The sequence below is a fragment of the Tinamus guttatus genome, unplaced genomic scaffold, assembly GCF_059628265.1.
Source record: "Tinamus guttatus ecotype Peru unplaced genomic scaffold, ASM5962826v1 Tinamus_guttatus_pri_ptg000153l, whole genome shotgun sequence".
NCBI lineage: Eukaryota > Metazoa > Chordata > Aves > Tinamiformes > Tinamidae > Tinamus > Tinamus guttatus.
Window position 1 is genome coordinate 909,052 of NW_028288687.1, and position 22,933 is coordinate 931,984.

Here is a 22,933-nt window from a genome sequence, read left to right on the forward strand (position 1 = left end):
CAAGACAATTAAAAGTCAATGAAGATACTATTCACTAAATGGCTCTTTCAGACACCATAGTTACACCATGTTTACCTAATGATACAAATACTGCAGAATGAGAAGATAATATTGACAGATAATATTGAATATTGTTGAAGTTAATAAGATAACAATGACAAAAATTAAAAAAAAAAAAGAATTGTGTGGGAGTCTGGGGAACGAAGCTTGTACTCCATACTGCCGTTAGCTTAGTGGATGGCCTCTGGCAAGATAACTCAGCATTTGTGTCTAGTAGTCATCAATAATCTACAGTATATTTAGAAAAGCTCATTAAACGTGGGCAACAGTATGTGCTTTTTAAAACATCCATTTGCTGTGTAAACAGAGAAGACCTGGGGTCAAGGAGTTACGGAGAAGGGAATTCTTCCCTGTGTATTTTGAGTTTCATTTCCTAGAGAAGTTAGCCATCTGTGATCTGTTCCCCTCCGGAAAGTTTTGAAACCACTCTGCAATTTAGTCAAGTTTACAGAGGCTAGGAGATATTAAATACCTGCTGTTTTTGTAGAAATAGCTGCTCACATAAAAAGAGACTGTGGAATAGTACAAAGGGACAGAGAACAGTGGAATCCAGACTTTACTAATTCTGCTGCTCACAGAGCTACTTGTTAAAATAGAGACACCAAGGTTGCCACCACCCATTTAAGAATAGAAAACCTCAGATTTGTTTGTACAAGGATTGTTTGCACTGGCTAACACAGCTGTTGGGAATAGAATGGTTAGATAAATGGTAGTGATACAGAGTTTTATAAAGATGAGTAGTGTTATTGATTAAAAGCTAAGAGCTGTGATGAGTGTTTTGTCTGTGAGGCAAACCCATTACTCCAGAATGTCATGGGTTTCCTCAAGAAGTGGGGATCTTGAAGCTTAGTAGTCAATGCATGCGTGTAGTAAAGCCACGAAGAAGCACGTGCATTTGAGGGATCGCTTCAGGGAGCAAACGATTCTTCTAAGTTGCTTCTTGAGGTGTTCCCAGATGCACACACAGACTATGATGGTGACTATGCTCTCTGCTACATGTGGCCCTGAGATCCTTTTTCAGGCTCAACTTGCATATCTCCCAAACAGTGAATTTTCTCAAATTTGCCTGGTATCTCAATCTGTTGATGGAACATCCAGCCTGCTTCTGCTTGCCACACTCACTCTGTCCAAAAAGATAACAAGGTTTTCTAACTCTCACCTTTTTTAACATCTTTCTTACCCCAAGTTTAGGCTAGGAAAAAAAAGGCTCTAAGTTTATACTGTAAGAATCTGTGTCAATACTAGTTTTAATTTAAAATCTTGGTTAAAGAGCTGGAAGATGAGATAAAGAGCATATTAGTGGCATTTACAGAAAATATTGGGAGAAATTGAAAACAGTATTCAGGTTAGAAACATAAACAGTAGTAGAAAACGATAAGCATTAGGAGAAATCAGTGAAATTTCATCAGGGAATACTGGGAGTCAGTGTGCGAGGAGATTAAATTTAAGAACCAACCTATCAAAATGAAATAAGGAAGTAATGCTGGGAGGCAAAGACTGAAGGCAAAAGCAAAGCAGACATCATATGAATGTGTGATGTTAACCATGCCATGTGAACACGGCTGCAGCAAGGCAGTACACTAAAGGAATCAAGTTCCCATTTCTCTTTCCAGAAGAGCTTTTCCTGCAATAGAAGCACAAGTCTGTCCAGTGCTTGCTGGTGGCCCCAGCTGTATCTCCTAAAGCAGTGGAGGTAAGTCAAAAGAAAGGGAGGAACTCCACACTGCTGCTGTTTCCTCGTGCTCAGGAGATCCTCAAGGAACTGCAGTGACTCTCCCTGAGGGAGGAAGCCTGATCCTCCCCTGGGCTGGGTGCTGAGTTTTGTGCTATACAGATGACTGTTTTACACACAGCTGTTTAGCTTCATGTAGTAGCTAATATGGTTTGATTTGATATCCAGAAATACAAAGCATCTCTCATGCGTGCTGTGTGGATTCTTTGTGATCTGATGGCAGGGATGAAGAACATGATTTCCTCTAAAACTGATCCTTGAAACACTTGGGGCACCTTGGTTTTGCTGCTGTCATTACCTTTGCTATGCCTGACTTCAGGCGAACTCTAAAAGAGATACCATACCTGCGAGGGATGTAGTGAAGCTTGCAGCCATTCAGGGAATTCTCTACCCTTCTTTACTCTGTCATCCGTAGATTCTCATTCACCCAGGAAAAAGACCCTCTGACCACTAGCCAAACAAGGCTGCTCCTTCTTCTTCTAAGAGTGTTGCATCTGCACTCTTTACCATATGTGTCTTGGAAAGATAATTATGCTTCTGTGGTTCTGATTACCCAGGGGTAACTCCTTAAAAGAAATTGCCTGCATGAGAGACAGAGATTTGGCCCCTGCTGAATTTAGAGCGTTCCACGTAGCTGCCAGCAGATGGCTCTCTTAATTTACAGTCCCGTATTTACTTCATTGTTTATTGAATTATGCTGGGTCACTTTCAGTGGAAACATATTTGCAATGTGCTTGAGGAAGTTTATGTAAGAAGGACAAGGAAGCAATGGACTGAGTAAATAGATTGTGAACAAACAAGAGCCAAGATCAGTTTGCTTTTTGTAGAACATTTTGCGGGTGCAATCCAAAAGATTTTTCTTGTGCATGACCTAATTTTATAATTATCAGGCTCAGTGAGCTATATCTGTATTTCCAGCATGTATTTGTCAAATCTAATTTTAACAAAGTAAAAATTATTTCTTAAAAAGGCATGTTACTTACTTTAATTTTAGAGTGTGATGTGGTTTATGTACAGGTGTCATGCTGAATAGATTGAAGTGCTTCTTCATTCACAGTCCTTCAGTGCGAGAAAGAGGAGAGCAGTAACTAGAAAGGAAAGGTAAGAGCTATGATGGAGGCCCATAAGCTCTGACAGTGTTTCTCAACTCTCAGCTTAATATATGCTTACATCTGTGTCATGGCAGAGTACTAATGCATCCAGGACAAATGAGGATCACGCCCTGGCTTCTCACAGACCTCCCACCTGGAACATCAGATGCCTTATTGAACTGTACAAGCGGATTAACTCATTTTTGGTAATATTCACCTATACTTCTTTACTGCTGGAGTTCTGTCCACAATGCACAAGTGTTTGCTTGGTTCCAGTCCCATTATAGCCATTATTCACTCTTAACTTGGCTGTGGTAACATCTTTCAACAGCTGATTCATTCCATGATTGGAATCATATGTAGACCAACATAGGTTTCTTCCTTCCTTTCTAAAACATGATTAAGGATTGCAGTATGTTAAGGCAGAGTAACTATTCATTATCCTCATAATGCTGATAAGGCTCCGTGCTTTGCATTGGTTACTGGGAATATGTAAGCTCCATGCAAACATTAATCTAAATTAAGTTGGGCCATATGGAAGTGTTAATTGTAGTGTACACAGTCCCTCCACTGAAGTTGGTCTTGATTTGTCTTCACCCTCACTCTGAGGACAATATATATGCACAAACAACTTCATGAAAAATAAGCAGCATAGCACTCCAGATATATCATGAATTGCAGAAAAAATCACCCCAATTAAAAGAAAATTGTTCAGTTTTCTACTCCAGGCAAAATTTACCACACAAAAGTTGTCTTTGAATCAGAGAAAAGATTCCCTGCAGAGAGGTCTGGGAAAAACTATTTTATAAGCTGAAATTCTAAATTTGTCCAGTTGGTCACATTCTCCTCTTTGCAAAGCATGAGTTTGTTTCTTAAGACAAAATGTTATCTTCAAATAATTCTCTGCTTTTAAGATGAGAAAGCAGAGGCAGAAGGATTATGGGATTTGCAGTGCCTGTCAGTGGCAACTTGCTCCTTACAACTGAAAACAGCCCAGCTCCACCACAAGATCAATCATGCTGAGTTGTCAGCAACATAGAGACAAGATTTGCTGATACCATAAATTTTAGTGTTTGATGTTATTGGAAATATACTAGTAAAAGGCTGCGTGTTTTTTTTTTTTTCTCACAGATCTTTTTTTTCCTTTCACTTCTTTTAGTTAATATTCTATGTACTGCAAACTTTCGAACTTTTAAGTTAATCCAGTGAGCTCGTTGTTCTCTTCACAAGGTCACGTATAAATTTCTGGCGGATCACTGATCTCTTCGCATTTAAACTTGCTTGCACCAATGTGGTAGATTGTTAGTGGGATGCCTCTATTGTTGTTTTTTCCGAATTTCACTTGTTAAGGTTCACTGAGTTGACAGATTTTGTTCATGTTTATACCAATTATATGGAGCTAGCTTGTTTATCTGCAATTTGATACCTTCCCACTGAGGGTATGTGAAAGCTTTAATGGCTGAAGAAAGAGCTGGTCTTTCCGTGACAGATTAAGTAGTGGTGGAAGCATTGAGTATTTGCAATATATTTGTAGTGGCATTTCATACTGCTGAGTAGCATGGGCTAAGTTTTGTGGATACTGGCTTGAGTGCTTTTAACTCTACTTAGTGAAGCAGCAGGATCAACAAGCAAAGTCATTCTAAGGGGTACCACAAAACACCAGTATAACAAGGTGAATTGTCAAAAGTGCATCTAAGCCCCGATTTCAAGGCAGATTTAAGAGGCTGAGACATCAGAAAACAGACAGGAAAACACCACTATGGTATGTTGAAACCTGATTGCTCTTCTAATGAGATGCTACAGCATCTCTGGCAAGGGTGGCAGGCAGGATGTGTCCCCACCCCAGTTAGCAGTTTCAAACTGTGGTATCCATGCACAGCCTTTCCTTCCTTGCATTTCCAGATGTCAGAGCACATCTGTCTGGCGTGGCTGAGGTGCAGGCACACGTCTCATCCGACTGCCCTTCTGCTGGTAGCCTCCAACACAGCATTGCAGTGGACAGGGAGGTGACCTCTGAAACTGCTGGGATCAAATCCGCCAGGGCTCATCTCGCCGAGCAAAAAGCTGCAGAAAAAGTCAAGGAAAAACAAAGCTCTGACAGGTGAGCAAGGGTGACATCAAAGGCTCCAGCCCGAGCTGTACCCTCTGGTGATGGGGGAACCAGCCAGCAGGCTGCTCCAACACCTGGGCGGGTTGGGTGATAGGTACCCTGCCAACGGATTCAAGCTGCCATCCCTGCTCATAACTCAGAGCCTGAAGTCTCCTGTGCCATTATTGCATTTTGAAATGTACCTTCCAGCTTTAAACAGCACACTAGCACATGAACTGGACGTGCGGAAAGGTTTTAAATAAGCTAAACTTAGATTCTGGGGATGATACCCAGCCAGCTTTGCATGTCCTGCCAGTGAATCCATACAGGTTCCTCTGTCAGTAGTAACTGGCAAGAGAGATGAATGAAACCTAAATCCAATAGATTTCTTGGTCAACCTTAGATATTCTGCACTCTGTATACCAGGGCTGTAGAGGCTGCACTATTCTTTGCACCTTCTTGCAGTGATAAAGATTCCCCTTCTCAGAAACGTCAGTGTGTAAGAGCTGGGGAGTGATGTTCGCCATTGGGCAGGACCATTAGCCATCCTGCATCTCTGACCGATGACATTTGGGAATTTCCATACTGGATGGGCATTGGGAAAGAGGGTCCCTCATACTAAGGTCTGATTCTGTGAGCACCCACTCATGTAAAAGAAGTTATTCATATGTAGGAAGGTATATAGGCAATGGGGTTATCCCGTCCACTCTATGTGATGGACTTAGCCAGTGTGTGCTTCTACTATACAGGCAGGAACTAAGGAGGAAAAATCTTTGCCTTGGCAAACATTTAGGAGATCTGCTTCTAAACATTTCCTCCCCACCCTCTTTGGGAAAAGAAGCCCCTTCTTGGGGCAGACAATAGCTCTTTGCTTTGCAGTGTCTCCATCTGCACGCACGTGCCCATGTGCATCTGTGTTATGTACAAGAGCACATTTCAGTAGTAGGCCACAAGCTTATCTATGCTGCATTCGCTCTATAAATGCAAAAAGCCTGATTAACTCCAGTGGGATTCCTCACACACATAAATTTGCAGATTCCAGGGCCTGGTACCCCCTGCATAAGCACACGCAAGCGCAGAAGCAGAATAATTGTACGCAGCTGGAGACCAGTGGCTTCTCCCAGTGGAAGCAAATGGGTACACTCGGGTGGCAGCCGCAGTGTGCTGGAAACATTCACACAATGCAAACAGATGGAATCGGGTGAATTAAACTCGCTACTTTTGGACACTTCCTCCCCTGCTATTAATAGTTCCCCGGTTTAGATTAATGCACAGCATACGTGGTGCAGCAGTATCTGCTAGAAGTGTCCTAGGTAACAGCTCAGCCTTCTTTGGGGGATACCAGAATAGTCTTTAATTCCCTTTGCCACCTCTTCCCGTTAGAAGTGCCACCTCGGATACTGCTTGCATACGGAATCACGATGCCTGGGCTGGCTGGGAAGGTGGCTGTTGCTGTGCTGGGAAGGGAGGATTTTTAGCCTGTTTTGGGGAGAAGCTGCTACCCAGCAGGGTGAACAGTGTCTGGGCTTCGGCCAAGCACATGTGTTCCCGCTGGATGGGGAAGCCCTGAGGTGCAGATGCAGAAGAGCCCAGCGGCTGCTTTGTATGAGCCTCCTATTTTAGAAGGGGAAACAAACCCAAAAAGCAGAGGCAGGAGCACAGCAAGGAGGGGCATCCCCCCGCGGTGCCCCCAGCCCACCCTGTGGGCACCATCTTGGGCCAGCCACGCCAGGGGCCCGCAGGCAGCGGCAGACAAGCTCGGCCGCTCGGGGCACGGGGTGGGCGAGGGCAGGACGGAGGGAAAGGCCCGGGCCGGGCCCGCCCCTGGCTCCGGTTCTGGCTCCATGTCCGGCCCGGCCCCGCGCGGGGACAATAACTCCTCAGAGCGCCGCGGCCGCCTGCCCCGCCGTATGTCTGCGAGGAGCGGCCCCTCACCGCCGAGGAGAAGGGGGGAGGAGGAGGCGGCGAGGCGGGCGCTGCGGGGGTGGGGGAGCGCCGTGCGTGCGCGCGCGGAGCATTACGGCGCGCCCGGCTGCGCGGAGCACCGGCAGCACGGCCATGGCGGAGCGCCGCGCCTTCGCGCAGAAGATCAGCAGGTAGCGCGGAGCGGCGCCGCGGAGCGAGCGCGGGGAGGCGGGCAGCGCGCCGCGGCCTCGAGCGGCCGCCCGAACCGTCAGCTCGCCTCGGGCCGGGCCCGCCGCTCTGCCTCTCGTTGGGTGCTGACAGGAGCCGGGCGGCGCCGAGCCGGTCCGAACCGGTCCGCGCCCGCGGGGAGCCGCCACAAAGGGGGGCGTGTGGCGGCCGCGCGGGTGTCATGTCGGCTCGCCCGCTGAGGGGGGAAGGAGCCGCTTCGCGCAGCTCCCGGCGAACAAAGGCGGCCCCGGGCCCGGTCCCGCACAATGGGCGCCCCGGCGCCGCCGCCGCCTCCTCCGGAGCCGCTCCGCGGGCGCCCAGGCCGCGCCGCGGCCGGGCCGGAGCCTCTCCCAGCGCTTCCTCCCTCTCCTGCCGGGAAATGGAGACCGCTGCTCCCTCCCTCCCTCCCTCCTTCCCTTGTTGTTGTGCGGCTTGTTTGTGTTTGCACCGCTTTTCTTTATTTATTTACTTGTTTTTGGATGTGCAAAGGTGTTTGTAGTGCCGAGCATCACTGTATTTTACCCATTTTTTTTTAGCAGAAGAATCTTTATAGAAAATCGCCTTACTAATTCTAAGTTTCAGTAGCTCTTTCTAGCTGAGGCATTTTGGGCCAAGATGGGAACTGCTGCTTGCAGGTGTGATCAGGTAGCCCTCGATGCCTGTGGTGCCTTCCTGAACTTTACCTTGTGTTTCAGCCAGGCTCTCCTGGAAGCTCTGAAGCAGTGGAGCCTTCCCAACATCAAGGGGGAGAACAGTAGGCACAAGCAGATGCTGTTGCTGAAGCTATGGTGGAGAAGGACCATTGGAAAAAAAAATGAAAGAGGCCAGAGGAATAAGCTATGTAGGAGGTGGAAGAGCAGCACTGATGCCACCCTGCTCAGGGGTGGAAATGTTGCTCTTCTCCTGTGGTTCTCTGTAGTCTTTGATGTGCACCAGGGAAGGGCTGATAGAGCAGACCAAGGTCCCAGGAATGGAGAGGGCTGGATTTGCTGCCAGACCGTTTTTTCCTGGTTCTTGATTGTAGTCATAGCAATAGCCACACGAGAGACAAATATCGGCAGTGGGAACATAGGAGTTCTGCAACCCTGGCAGGAAGTTAAATAAAATGTCTCTAGGGTCACTGCTGCTAGTGCTGATTTTCTTCTGCTTGTGTCAGGCATTAGCTCATTGCAATAAAATGACTGAGCACGAGCACAGATTTATTAATTTAGAAGGATGATAACAACGAGGATTGCAGCTGTGTTGCCTGTGTGTATGTACCTCCTGATCTAATTGGCTCAGTGTGTTTTCACACCAGCCAAGTGGCAGCAGCACGTGCTTGGATGCTGAGGTCTCTTTTTGACACTTCAGATTCATTTGTGGATTTGCTGTTCACGCACGCTGTTTCTGTGGAAGGGCCAGGTAATGTGCAATGGCATCTCCTCATGGAACAGAGCTGCTGCCTCTCCACCTCTCCCTCCTGCCTTTTTTATTTTTACATTTATTTAAAAGAGTGTTGTATTTCTGTCTGGGGTTTCCCAAACAGTAATACATGTAGTGTTGTGCAGTCTTCTGAGAAATCTTAGCTTCATGCTTCATGGACTGCACATCCCTGCTATTTAAAAGCAAAAAAAAAAAAAAAAAAAAAAAAAAAAAAGATGTTGTACCTAGGGATGTTAAGGCTGAGCAGTAGCCCTTCTCATGCTGATACAGAATATGCTGCTCCGAGTGTTTCTGTTTCAAAGGATTAGACAGATTCAGGTCTGGTCACAAGCAAGCAGGATATGGGAAGTCCCAGGAGTTGTGTTGGAGGCTGCTGGAAGCCCTCCCCATTTCCATTGTTTAAAGAAGAATAGACCCATCGCATTTTCACACTCTGCCCTCCAGTTTGGCTTACTCATGGGGTAGACTCATTTGTCTTATTCACAGGAAATAGTCGTGCTGCTCTACAGTGGGCTCATAGTATGCAACTCAAACTTGCTAAGATAAATTATTTTAAAACCTACCTACTAAAGAAGCACGATTTACTAAGTTCGGTGTTACAGCAGCAGTTTAGAAAGCAAAAAGTGAGGTCAGGTTCTCTTTTTCTTAGAAAGATCACGTATGTAGTTCTCAGCACTGATTTATTATCCGTGCTTTCTTCAACCAGTGTGGTGCACCTCAAGGATGTATACGGAAGTCTGGTACCATGTGGTGTCTGTTTATTGCTACTGGAGTATTTAAATACTAGAAATAGCAGCTATCAGTGACTGCTACAGCTGTTCCAAAAAATCCTTGGAAGGCTGGCTGTTACACATTGTCTTTCTGACCAGGGCACGCCACTTTTTTACTGGAAGGCTTTAAATGAGAATGGAGATTTAGCCTGAACCTCGGTCATCGCAAGTACTTAACAGTTTTTCTTAAACCCACTCAGATGAAATTCTGAATTAAAATTACGATATTGGGTTAAACAATACCCTAATTTTGCCTGGAATCGTTAATTTTTAATTAAAGATATCTTAGCAATAAATTTTCCATTAAACTTTATTGGAAAATGTCCTGCTGGAACGTGACAATACATTTGCAACTACTTACATGCTACTGTTTCCATCTCTGTGTCGGAACAGATGTTTTCCTGTATAGTACCTTTTTTCAGCTCATAGGGTGTTCAGGGGACTAGAGAGGAGTTAGGGGGTGGGATTCATGCCAGCAGGGTATAAGTTCATGCATTAATAGAAGTCTCAGTTGGATTGTCGCCGTTTTCAAGGTGTCTTTCCTTTAAAAGAGTTTTGCTCTTCCTTTACTGCTCCTACCGTTGAACAGGATCAGTCTGACCTGGAATAGCATCTCTGTCATATGCTCAGTTTTCCTATGTATTTCAGCCTCACCCAAAGCTCACCATGTGGATCTTACCACTGGTCAATACTCTCGTGCTGAGAATTTTGTTTCCTATCCCCATGTCTCTGTGGAGTCTAGAGGAAATTGTTTTCTCTCTCGTGGGACCAGTCTCTTCTCCAGATGCTCCAGTGTGAATGAAAACCTCGTGGTTTGATGAAGCGCTGTTGTCCCTGCCTGGGGACTCCGACAGAGCCTTTGACAGAGGCCGAAGCTCCCTTACACTGATGGGCTAGTGTAGAAGAGCTTTGGGAAGTCTAAATTCACATTTCTCTTCACTTGGAGCCTTTTATGTTGCCTGAGTGACAGGTTGGGGAGACTGACGGACACCTTTTCCCCTGCCTCGGGGTAAACAGGCATAGCATGAAACCTGCCTGCATTGAAGCCCATGACAAAGCTGCCACTGGCTTCTGTGAGCCGTGTGTTAGAAATGTGGTGGTCACAGCAGCGTGTTCATCACAATTGAGTCTCTTCCCACACCAAAAGCCTTTTGCAGGTTCAAAACATTCTCACAGGTAACTGAAAGTATTTTTAACAGAAACTTCAGAGCAACTTCTTCCTGTTCTCCCCAAAATCATGCTTGGCATTGTCTGCAGCTGCTCAACCTTTGAGGCTGTCTCGTCCTTGAGTCAGCAATACTCTAGAAAGCTTAAGAAAATCCCCAACTGCTCTGCTGATTTAAGAAAATCCTCCCAACTGCCGCTGTGGAGGTAGAGAGAACGGTTCATCTCCAGGGCTGTGCTGCAGAGCTGCTGCTTTGTACATGGCCCTGTTGGGCTGTTTTTAATGTGAGATGTGCCTGCGCTTCCTTGACGGATGTAGGCCTGAAGTGATTTTCATAGTAATATACCCTGGGAGCTTATTCCCTTCGCTGCAGTCTAGGGATGGAACTTTTAGTATTTGAATATTATCAGAGTAGATAACAGAAAAAGAAATCTATTGTGTTCTGTTTTGATCAGTTGTGAAGAGAATGTGTTTGTTGCTTGTCTTCTGTGTTAATTGTGCACCTACAGGTATCCTGCATCAATCAGGATCAGACTGGGTATTGCCTCAGCTTTAGGTTGTAAATCGAATCCATTTCACTCAAAGGGAAATGGATTCTCTCCAAAAGAAACAAGATTTCAGGTTTCAGAGGGAGGCTCCATCCAGTATCTGAGGTCCAAGTTACACTGACAGTAGCTCAAGGTGGGAGCTCTTGCTTGACTGGGGTCCCTCCTCAGCAGCATTTCTGACTAAAGTGGGATGGGTGTAGACAGTGATGTGCAAAACTGTATACAAGTGAACTGGCTGAGCATGAAGGGTGCTTTCACTTTAAAAAATAAACTCCCTTTAAATACAATATTCTCTGCTGTTAAGGGAGAACAAGCTGCTTTGCTATGGCTTGGCACAGACGCCTTACTGTACAAGGCTGCCTTTCTCAAGAGGCAGAGGCTCTCTGAGCGTGGAGTCACTGAATGTGACACGCAAATGAAAAACAGGCAGCAGTAACGGTTTTGAAACTGATGTGAGGGGAAGAAACAAACATTTTGCATGACTCCCTTCAAAACAGGGGCTATGCAAAACAAATGCTTCTTCAAACTGCTAGAAAAAAATAGAGATGTGTCCTATTAGATCCATCTAAGAAAAACTTGGTATATTTAGAGTGAAAAGTGCTGGCTATCAGTGTTGTAAAGTGCTTGGCAGTCAGCTAGAAATAAGTTGTACTAAGGCCAAAATATGAGAGGAAAACCATAGTTAGGCTCTAGTTTGGACAAAAATAGTCATTTTTATTTGAACTGGCTGGTCTAGATGACAAGACTCTGTATCCTCACCCACATTTTCTGTGAAAGGGAAGAGTTCATAACCTTTCGTGACATAACAGGATGGGTCTGTGTGTGTCTTTCCTTGAGAAAGCAAAAAGAAGAACCAATATTTTCAGAATGCTACTTTGTTTTTTAAAAAGGTAGAATTTTTCGTTTTGACAGAGAGCAGGCCACATAAAGTCAGAACTGGTTCTTGTATGTGGTAGGGAAATGTGAAAGTAAAACAAATGTTTTCATTGTTTTTATTTGCTGTTCAGAGTACTTTAAGAATGGCTGGTCTTGTTTTTCTTTAAAGCCAATTCCATGGGATTTTTTTTCAAATACTTTGGCTTTTTGTGTGTGTGTGTGTGAATCACATGAGCGCACAATAATTAACCAGTGAAGAAGATCAGAAAGGAGGTTAAGAAGTTACAAGGAGAGATGTACTTTAAACACAGACATTCAAGTGACAGTGGACTGTTATTAACCGGCATGTTTGTCTAATAATCCCAGGTTACATGTAGAGTATAAGATGGCTATTAAAGAGCCATTTTTTGTTTGTCTTTTTAATTATCAAGAGCTTTAATGTCAGTTCTGTTCTGCCTCTTTTTTTTTTTTTTGATTGGAGAATGTTTTGAGATATATCTGTGTTTTATTTTTCTTGCTGGTTGGGTTTGCTATAATGCATTTTCTAACTAAAGTTGGTATAGAAGGTGTATCTTCTAATCATTATGTAAATAATGTTCAGGGTTATAATACAGTATAATCTTGCTTGTTGGGAATAGATGACACTCATCATGGACAAACAGCTTTTGGGAGTAGAGGAGGAGAAGGCAAGTGTGTGCAAGTGCATTATCAGTTGCAGGAAAAAAATGTGGTTCTCTGTGGTTAAGCTGTAAAAAGTCCTAGAATTTGTCAGGTAAAGTGTTTTCTCGATAGGAAAAAGCTCATCTGGTTCTACAGTGAGCTGGTCAGATCTCATCTGGAATGAGTGATCAGAATGAAGCACCCTGTCTAAAAAAGGCATGATTGCCAAACAAAAAACATTCAGAGAAGAACCTTTAGGATGACCAAGGGAACAGAGAGTGCGTCTTGGCATCTGCCCTTGCAGAAGGCAGGTTGGGAGGAGGGATGCTCCTTGTTTTTGCGAGTACATTGCAACTTGGGAGAAGAGGTTGTCCAGCTCTAACTTCCTGCCATAGTCCTGCAGGAAAACTTGCAGCAGCAGGTGATGTTATGATATTAATGGGCCAGCAAGATGGAACAGCTTTTAATACATAGCACGTGGTAAGAGATGATGCTGGCCAGTGCCACCCTTTTGTTTTACTATCTTCTCCTACTTGCATCAAATGACCCGTGCAATAGTTTTCACATGAACTCAGGGTGCCCCTGAGCAACACTCGAATTGCAGCTTTGAGCTCCCTTCTGCTTTGAGCTGGGCAGAGCTCGTAGCTGGAGTGCAGGGTGTGCAACAAAGCTCCCAGGCACCGCAGAGCCGTGCGGCTGAGGACAGCGAGCAGGAGGAAGAGGGCTCTGGAGAGTATCACAGGGAATGGGGTCCCAGACACGTGGCAAGTTTTTAAAGAGCCAGCACGAGGCAGGAGGAGCAGCACTGAGTAATGTGGCGAGGCATCAGCTGTGGTTTCCCCTTTGAGAGGTTTCCTCTTCTATCTGTACTTTCCATCTGGAAACAATGCATGTCCCTCAGACTGAGAAAAGTTTTAAAAATTTCCCTGTGTTGCATTCCATGGCTAAATGTAGATTCTGGTCTTTCATACCAGCCATGTTCTCCTCTGGGTATCGTCAGGAATTACAGAAAACATGCGCTGAGGAAGAGATCAGGTTTAAAGCAGAGATCATCTGCAACCCGAAGCGAGCTTTTAAATCTCACCAGCCACAGATGCACAATGTTTTCCATGCCACTGAGCCATTTTAATACATTCCAAACTTTTCCATAAATGCTAGCAGCGTGCATGGTGTGTTCCTGTGTGTGCACATTCGTGTAGGTCCGTGCATGGTGCAAGGAACAGGGAGATGGTTCTTTTGAGGGCGATCAGGCAGCCTCGGTGTCGTCTATAGCCAGCAGAAGCTGTTGGTCTCCTCTCAGAAGACACCCTTCGAAAGTGAGAACGTAGTCTCCCGTGAATAAAGGCAAACATAAAGCAAACGACTTCTTGCAGCCAAAACAAATAAAACATTTTCTTTCCTTCTGCAGTCCACTTTTTTAAAAGATAAAATAATGCTTTCTCTAGCCCTTACTCCCATCCTCTGGCCTGAAGAAACATCTGCTCTCCATTGTAGGCTTGGGTGTTCTAGCTAGTTCCCTTTTGTACTTCTCTTCCATCTCTTGAACTTAGTTGCCCCCACCTGCTCCCATTCCTGTCCATCAACATTGACTGCCATAGAAGTCCCTAAGCTGGGAGCCTTCCCGTATACGTTGGTTGTCATTCCTTTGGGGCAGGGCCTCTGTTCTGTGTCTGGGAGATAAGCTGGACCAAAATACTGCAGTGCTGTGACTGCCATTTGGGGGTAGATTTGGGATAAATGAACTTGGCATTCCCTTCTGGAGAAGAGCACTTCCACGTTAGAAGGCTCATGTTGACTAGGGCTAGTCAGCAGCTTCTCCTCAAAAGGCTTTTTTTTTTTTTTTTTTTTTTTTTTTTAATGATAGGAAGAGTCCATGCCCTGGTTTTGCTTTCGAAGCAAGTGCCTTTCCATCGCGGTTGAAAACGTGGCTGTCCCAGCTCTGCTGCTGAGTTGAACTGCAGCTTGGCAGTAAGTTGCAGTGAAGCCCTGGGGACAGTTGTGTTTGGCTTTAACCCCTGGCTGCTTGTTAAGACAGGCTTTGACTATTGACTGTTTTCCCCTCTGATGTGGCTATTCCTGAGCTGACGCCTTCCTGTGGTGAGCTCACGTAACTATTGCATGTTTAGGGCTTTCCAGTGACAATCAGGCTTCTGGGGGCAAATAAAAAGCAAAAACAAGAGGTATGTATTTCATATGACAGTATGCATTTCACCTAGTAGATGTGGTAAGTCATCTATGTTTTTCCTTGCCCCTGTGGTGGGATTTCTCTCCAAGGAAGCACTGTGCCCTGCTAGTCAGTGCATTACATGTCTCCTCTGCTGGTCACCATGGTCCTTGTGCTACCTTTCGTTCAAAGCAGGAACTGGGTCTTTGTACTGACCTAGCTGGTTGTTTTCCATGTGCCATTCCCTAGATTTCATCCCACTGTGTAGGACTGCTTCTCTGGCTCTGAGCTGGGTGTTGAAGGGGTTGGCTGCTAAGCGCAGAGTGGCTACCAGTGCTCATCTCTGTGTCTATAGAAAGCAAAAATAGTCAAGAGAGGAAAATGAGAGAGCAGAGCAGAAGAACAGATGTGTGACCAGGCTTAAAACCGCTGTGGGGTGTGGACAGTGCTCGAGGAGATCTCTTAGTAAAAACTGGAAGGAGCCTGCTGGGAACAAGTTTATTTGTGCTCAGCATCGCATGCATTTTATTGCCACATCTCTACGCAAAGGAGCAATTCATAAAAGGAAAAAGAAATGTAATTGCTGTTAAGAATATGTAATGTAACCTTGCAAGAAATTTGTGTCCCTTGGGAGTTTAATATACGTAGTCCGTTCTTGCGGGCCTTTAACACCTGTATTCCAGCCAGCCCTCTAAGTATGTGATTTTATGTCAACAGACTGAAGACTGTTTGATATATGGCCTTCATTGTAATTGTTTTACAGAGATAAGATTGTCCCTGTCTCATTTCAGAACTGTGGCTGCAGAAGTCAGGAAGCAGATCTCAGGACAGTATGGAGGATCTCCCCAGCTCCTCAAAAACCTCAACATTGGAGGCAGTGTCTCTCATCACACAACTGTAAGTAGTAGTTGGAACACAGAAGTGTTCCTGACTGACTGTAAGTAGTAGTTGGAACACAGAAGCGAGCAAAAGGTGTGGATAGTTATTTTGATTATAGTCTGGAAAGAAATTACAGTGTCTATTTACATGCTGAGAGATTATTGACCTAAGCAGTGCTGATAAGTCTGAGGTAAATAATTCTGTGCAGAAAAAACTAATTTAGTGGTCTTTATCTTGCAAACAAGTTGACGTAGCTGAGTGTTTATGCTCCTGCTGAATCTTTGTATGACACTGTGCCTTCTCGGGTGATATTGTAGTTTTATCTAAGGAAAGCCTGGACTGGGCAGTGAATTCCATGTGTATGTCTGGTTCTGCCTATGAAGAGATCTTTGCAAGCTTTTGTTTTTTAGGTAGCTGTGTTTTGTTTTGTTTTTCTTGGATGTAGTCATGGAGGGTAGAACCACAGGAGATGTTATAAAGCTCTTTAGAAGTATTTTAAATGTTATAGTAAAAGTCTGAATGTGGTTATTCCTAAAAAATATGTATTTGTTTACATGATTTTAGTCCACTTTCAAGAGTGGTTGAAATGTAGGCCAAGTCAGAATTCCTCTCATTGAAGTCATTTTTTTTGAGCACCACTTCTCAGTAATTCTCAAAATACATTCAGCTTGGTAATATAAATTTCAAGAGTTCAGCAAACTTTTTCAGGCTGGAACTTTGTCTTTAGAGGTGTTCCTTTGATTTGTTGTTGGTTGTTGCTCTGAGTTGCAGCATTTCTCTTGTAGTCATCAGCTTCAAAATAAATATATTGCATCCTGTCCTCTTCAAAGTGGATAGGTTAGGTCAGGTGGTAATGAAAATATGCCTTGAGTGCAACAGTGTGTTCTGAGAATACAGGGCTGCTTCTCTTGTTTTGGAGTAGGGTCCTGTAGAGTTTCATCTCTTCACACCCTACTACATTGTCCCATTAAAGCTTCTGCATACAGAGCAGAAATGCCCTCATAGAAATTGTGTGATCTCAAAAGGGATCTTGAAGACAAAGTTGACCCCTAGCTTAGAAGACTGACTTAGCTGCAGGCTGAAAGTTAATCTTTAAGGAGCTACATCTGAGCCCAAATCACTGGTGAATGAAGAGGGCTGGAATTTGGGTCATTTTGCTGTGAATCAGCTGTGTGACTGCAGGGAGACCATAAGGTCGGCTTTGTTAGGTGCGTGCCCAGGCTTATTGCTGAGTGAGCATGAAGGAAGAAGGGTTAATGAGAGTGTTGTGTCCAGAGCTAATGTTTTATTGCAATAGTCTCTGTAGGGGTGTGAAATGATAATGCAAAACCCTGACTTGGCAGTTCTGTGAGAACTTTTGCATGATCCAGTATTAGGTGATAGGGAAAAACCCCTGCTATTAGGAGCTTAAGATTGGATGGAGCACTCCGGATCATTGCATCTGCTTCCCTGCAGCGATGCAGAGCCAAGGAAGAGAGGCCTCCTCTTGAAGGACACGTCGCATGTCCATCCCACAAGCCTTCTGTGCCTAGCAAGTCTCATGTACAGTCTCACTTGGAACAAATTGGTTTAATTTTCTTCTTCTTCCCATTATTTTTCTAAAGCAGGATCTCTTCTGTGTACCTCCCAAGCTGCTCTTCAGCCAGCCATGTTTTTGGTAACTTTTCTCCCCAGCCTCGCTTGTCTCACCTCTTTTCAATATGAATTCTATCTTTCACTTTTTATTTCTAAGGTTTTCCATTGTGCTATAATCAAAATATACATCCCAAAAACTTCAGTCCTGTGGAGCTGTGGAGTCCTGCTTAATACAGTATCTGGGCTTTGCAAGAGGTGTTTTGTTGGTCAGAATACAGTTCTTGTCTCATTTATTCAGTTCTTGTGTCTCATTATCCTGCTGCTGTTGTGTTTTCAAGCAGATCCATGCAAGGATTTATAAAAATCTTGGAAGAGGTCATGGTGACTGGAAGAAGGCTCTGAGCCTTCCCTATCAAACTGCATTTCATGTGACTTGACATGATTAGCTGCTAGTTTGTCGTATTAGATTCTCTGCTGAGCAGAGATGCTTTTCAGAAGTATGATTAACATGAAGTGATAGTTTGTAGAAGATAGTCTGTAGCAAAAATATATTTAGGCAAGTCATGAGTCTTTGTCCAGAGACTGCATAATATGGCAGAGGTTTCCTTGCAAAGAATTTTGGGTTAATTTCTCTCCCTAAGGCATGCATCAAAATCTGCTGTGCCTGTCTGTCCTGGTTTGGTAACAAATGTTATGCAGATACAAAGCATCACTGCTGTTAAACTGAAATAGATGCTTGCTCTGGAGAAGTTCATTAGTTTGTGTGGCATAACACTGTCAGAGAGAATAAAATTGAGGGCCCTGAGCCTGCATGATTGTTTTATTTAACCACAATGGCTTGCAAGCATTGAGCAGGATGCATGGTGCATAGTTTAAATAGTAAATTTAACCTAAGATTTATGGATGTTTTAATAATGCAGTATGAATAGATGTCATTTGAGTATCATCTGAGTAGCTGCACAATGGCAGCGAATAGTACTGCTGAAACTGAACGATGGAACTGTAAAACTTTTTAATAATAGTGCAGATGTGATTTCTCCTATCCAAAGCATCTTGCTCATATTATTTGCGTAGATAGTTGTGATCCAGATAAGGCCACATCATTCCCTCTGTATTGTCACTTCCCAACAGTGGCAGCTTTTGGTAATTATTCTAAAAGTTCCATGACATACAGTCTGCTGTGGACATTTTTCTGTTTAAAAAAAGAAAAGAAAAAAAAGTGTTCTTTTGTGAATGTGTGAATGAAAGGCTGCACTTGGTTGGTCTTTCATTTCTCGTTGACTTAAGAGCAGTACAGAGACTTTTTGTATTCAGCAGACTTCCATAGGACAAAAAAGCCAAAAATCCAAAAAACCCTATTAGCTGAACTTTAGCAAGTCTCTTTCCTTTGCTTCACAAGCAATAGACAAAATGCTACTAGTAATGTTTCTATTTTATATTTGGTAGAGCTGGAGAGAAGACACTGCTTTCAAATGACTGTGTAGGAACATGGCTGCGTACTGCTGTTAGCCTCCTTCCTGCTGCCACTTTCAGAGCAGCTGATTTGAATTCTACATTCCTCAAACCACAACTCTAGGTCCAAAGTTTTTGAAGTGTTATTTTTTTTTTCCTGTGTAACTTAACATGCTGAGTGGGACTGCTCACAGGATGCAGTTTTTGCACCAGAGAGCTTTTAGTTTTGAAATCCAGAACATAATTCACTGACAGTTCGTTATTCTGTAGCAGGTGTTGGTAAGGTCTTGGGGTTAGATGAAGGATTTCTGTTTTTAAGTTATTTTGTGACGCTCTCTACATCAGTCTGGTGTGTTTTTTGCACCTTTTTTGGGTACGTGATTGGCATTTATTAGCCAAGTGATGTGCTACTCTTCTGTGCATTAAGGGGATTCAGTACTCCAGGGGCTGCTTCACTGCCTTGGAGCTCAATTAACTTCTCTTTGAGCGACTGCTTAAGAGTAACACATAGGGTAGCATTCAATGAAAACAGAAAGCTCTCACTTCCTTTCAAAAAAATTCCCAGCATCTACTAGGATGGAGCATTTACTTTGTTTATTTGATGAACTGGACTGTTTACTATGGACTGTTATAATCTCTCATGACTGATCACTCTTTTCTATCCTTTTTTTTTTTTTTTTTTTTTTTTCTTTCTTTTGAGCAACTCCTTGTGCTGTGGTGCTTGTTAACTCCCCTTCTGACCCTGCTGTTGTTTGCTGTGGATTGGCAGAGACCTAGGGGATTCCTTCAGCAGCATTTTTGGCATGGTTTTACCGAGGGCGAAGCTGGGTAATTGGGCAGTAGGCACAGGCTCGTTACTGTTGAAGCAGCTCAAAAACTCCCTGAATCTTGATGTGGCTACCTTGGTTTGTTGTCTGATGGCTTGTTGTGCTTGTTTGGATTAGGAAGAAGAGACTTTGGATCTGCAGGTCAGGTGCTCCTAGTCATATTTTTTTCCTCTCCGTGTCCTGTCCTTTTATGCAGGCAGATGATGCCAGGGGACAGAAAACAATCATTAGGTATCAAGGCTTAATTCTTGGCTCCTAGCACAACTGTTTGTCTTGTTCTATGTTCAGCGAGTTGTGTTGTTTAGTGAAATCAGTATTTGAATAGATATGGAATTAACATCTTGGAATTCTGAAGACTTGTAACTGTGAAAGATTTCTTTTTTTGAAATGTTTTTGGTTGATGTCCAAAATCCGATTTTTTTTTTCCTCTTCTAACCAATTGTTAAGAATTACTTAATTTTTTTAAAATATATTTTGTTCTTTATAGCTAAATTTTAATCGGAAGGGCAGCATTTCATACAACTTGCAAATAAGCTGAAGGAATGTAAAATCATTGCTCTTCCCAGTATATTAAGAGTCATAGTTCCTGTCTGCTGGTGTATGTTACTGCATAGTGAGCATTAATATGGGAAGCTACACTCTTATAAGAGATGTTAATTAACTTGGGAATAAACTGGTGCAGATTCTTGGACATGGTGTGATCTGATCATATCTGCTCTCTGTGCTCCATTTTCTCCATATAAAATGAAGGTGCTAAAATCTTGTTAAGGTGCTGTTGGTTTATGAGCATTATTCAGATGCTCATAATCAAAATTGAAGTTTTGTCTTAGGCTTACTGGGTGTCATGCTTCAATACTGTGTAATCAAATATAATAATTATTATGTAAGAGACTGTAAGTTCCTTTATACACTTTTGTTATTTTATTGCCTTTTTATAACAAGAAAGAAAGATAATTTGTGCAAATGAATGGAAAACATTGTGAGGGAAAACATGACAATACGCTCTGTGGGATAGAAAAGGGCGTTGCAAAGTGTTCAGAGCCAAGTAATTTTATCACCAAAATTACTAAAATTAAAGGAAAGTGTGCCAAGTCTTAATGCCCTTTCAAAGCTGATTAAGGCTTAAAAGTGCCTCCCATTATGTGTGTTTCCTGGAGGTTTTGCCCTTGCACATTGGACGGCCTGGGCTCGTCAAATGGGAGGATGGGAGGGGCATCCACATCCTCTTCCCTGCATCCTCCGGTTAGAGATTACTCACAGTTTACTCTGTTTTGGTGCGGATGCCTTCTTTAATAAACTGAAACTGTTGTATATTAGTTCTAAAATCAGTAGTGAGTCCTTTTGCAGAGGTCATGAATGTGTTATCTATTAAGTTGGTGTGTTCAATAACCATTAAAAGGTTGGTGATCTGGTTTATCCTCAGTAATTTAGGCAGTATATGCATTAGCAGAGGTAGTAATCTTAACTAAAAAATACTATGTCGAAACTATGTTCTATAATTATGTCAAAACTATAATTCAGATACATTAAAGAAGCATTCAGGACAGGCCTACTGATAAATACTCAGAATCTAAAAAATGCTATTTAAATCCTACAATTTCTGTTTACTTAAAATAGTGTGAAATCCCTTTTTCAGAAATAGAATGTGCAAACAAATTGGTGTTTAATGAAAATGTTGCTCATCTCCTAAACTGCAAAATATTTTAACATTGGATTCAACCTCCAGTGGAAGGATGTTCATTGGTGTGTTTGGCAGCTCCCACTGCTGCTGTCCCAGAGGTGTTGCTGCGGTGCAGCAGCAGCTCCGTGCTGGAAAGCTGCTTCTTCGTGGTGCCAAATTAAGGTTTCCTTCTCCACCGCACGCTGCTGCTGCTTGTAGGGACTCAGCAGCGCAGGCCGAGCGTAAAGGAGCGTGCGTGTGTCCGAGGACATGGAGGAGCCGTGGACACGCTGCTGCAGCACGCTGTGTGCTTGCATTCTCGGCCTTTCGCACTCCTAAAGCAGCTCGAGGTCATTTTTGTCGTTTTTATCTGAGCACCAACCTAGTTTGTGAAGCCTGAAGTTTCTGCTGCCCGGGCCCGGTGTCGCGCTGGCCTCACCAGCGCTGTTGCTGTGCAGGGGCACCCGCGGCTCCGCCGAGCCCCGGAGGAGACGCGTGAGGCCGAAGGGCCCTGGTCGCTGCGCTCTGCCTCGCACTGTGACCGCCTGTGCAGGACTCGGCTGTGGCAAAGCTCATGTATGCAGCACTGTTCAGGTGCACAGAGCTGAGACATCAGGATAGCCTATATGTGCAGCTGGCTTGGCCTTCTGTGGTTTATTAGATCTGGCCCCTCCTGAGCATGGCAGAAGCAATAGTTTCTTCACTCAGGCGTGTACAGAGAGCACCTCAGCTGCACTCCCTGGGCTAATAACATCAGCGGCTCCCTGTAACGCCACTTCTGGCATCTCTCTGTGCATCCTGTGGTTAATCCATACCCTGGATACATTTCCCACTGATAGCAGGGACATGTCTGTGCCTTGCACTTTACCATCCAGAAGAACACACCCGGGTGGTAAGCAGGGTGGAGCTGCACAGTTCACATCCACATGTGAAGTGTGGAGGCCTGACAGGATCTTGGGGCAGGGGGAAGGATCTCCTGAAACGCCTTTTCGTTTTCTTCCCTGCTGCTGGTTGTGCTGCTGTCCGGCTCTCACCTCCCTCCACTGGCCCTTGTTTTTTCTGCCAGGTTGGTGACTGAGTTGGCTCTGCCAAGTGTGTGGAGTGGCAGAAAGCAGTTGGGCTGCCAGTGGTGGGTGGAGGAGCCACAAGACGAAGGGAGCTATGTAAGCAGGGCTCACCCTTCTCCTGTAACCCCACGTTTTGCTCCTTCGCTGAAGGTCTTTGTTGGTCCCTGTCGCCTCAGCTGGTCTCAGTGTTCCAGGCGTGCAGGATGCAGGAGCGCTGTGGTTCTTCTGCAGTCTCTGGTCAAGCTGTTCATGTTTTTCTTTTTCTCCCTGCTCTTTAATAAAGAGCTTTGATGCTTTCTTTATTTCAATTTCTGCACAGTTTATCAGAGGGTAGCCTTCTCTTTCAGATCAATTTCAGCACTTGTGTTTCCACATCAAAGTCTTTCTGTTCTTGAAATGCTCTCTTGTTAAAATTACATGATTCGTGGTCATCAAAGAATGTACTGTCTGTCTTCTTATTGGTCCTTGGAGGCATTTAGAGTTTGAAAAATGCTTTAGTATTGCCGGATAACTAATCTCTGATTAATATTTCTATACCCATTTTTCAAAAATTTTAGTCACCCATTGTAATAGCAAATAACCTAGCAGAGTTTGCATGTTTAAAAATCTCACTGGTTTTCTGAGTAGTTGTTAGTTATTTGTATCTAGGATCTATCTTTAGCTACATATATTTACAATTTTTTTTTTCCATGAACGGCTTTTCCTACTTTTAAGCGTTGGGATATGAGGTTTTCCCCTTGTGAATTAATACATATTACACATC

The 22,933-nt window shown here is 43.9% G+C and overlaps 1 protein-coding gene across 8 annotated transcripts in view; it reads left to right on the forward strand.

Annotated features, from left to right (window-relative positions):
- Window positions 1-6,979: 6,979 nt before the first annotated feature.
- DOCK7 (dedicator of cytokinesis 7) overlaps window positions 6,980-22,933 on the forward strand; it is a 101,931-nt gene continuing 85,977 nt past the window's right edge. For all 8 annotated transcript variants that reach the window (XM_088522407.1, XM_088522408.1, XM_088522409.1 and 5 more), the window contains exons 1-2: window positions 6,980-7,068; window positions 15,502-15,607. In XM_088522407.1, coding sequence (XP_088378533.1) covers window positions 7,031-7,068; window positions 15,502-15,607 — 144 coding nt within the window. In that variant the 5' untranslated portion in view covers window positions 6,980-7,030. The remainder of the gene's footprint in view (window positions 7,069-15,501; window positions 15,608-22,933) is intronic.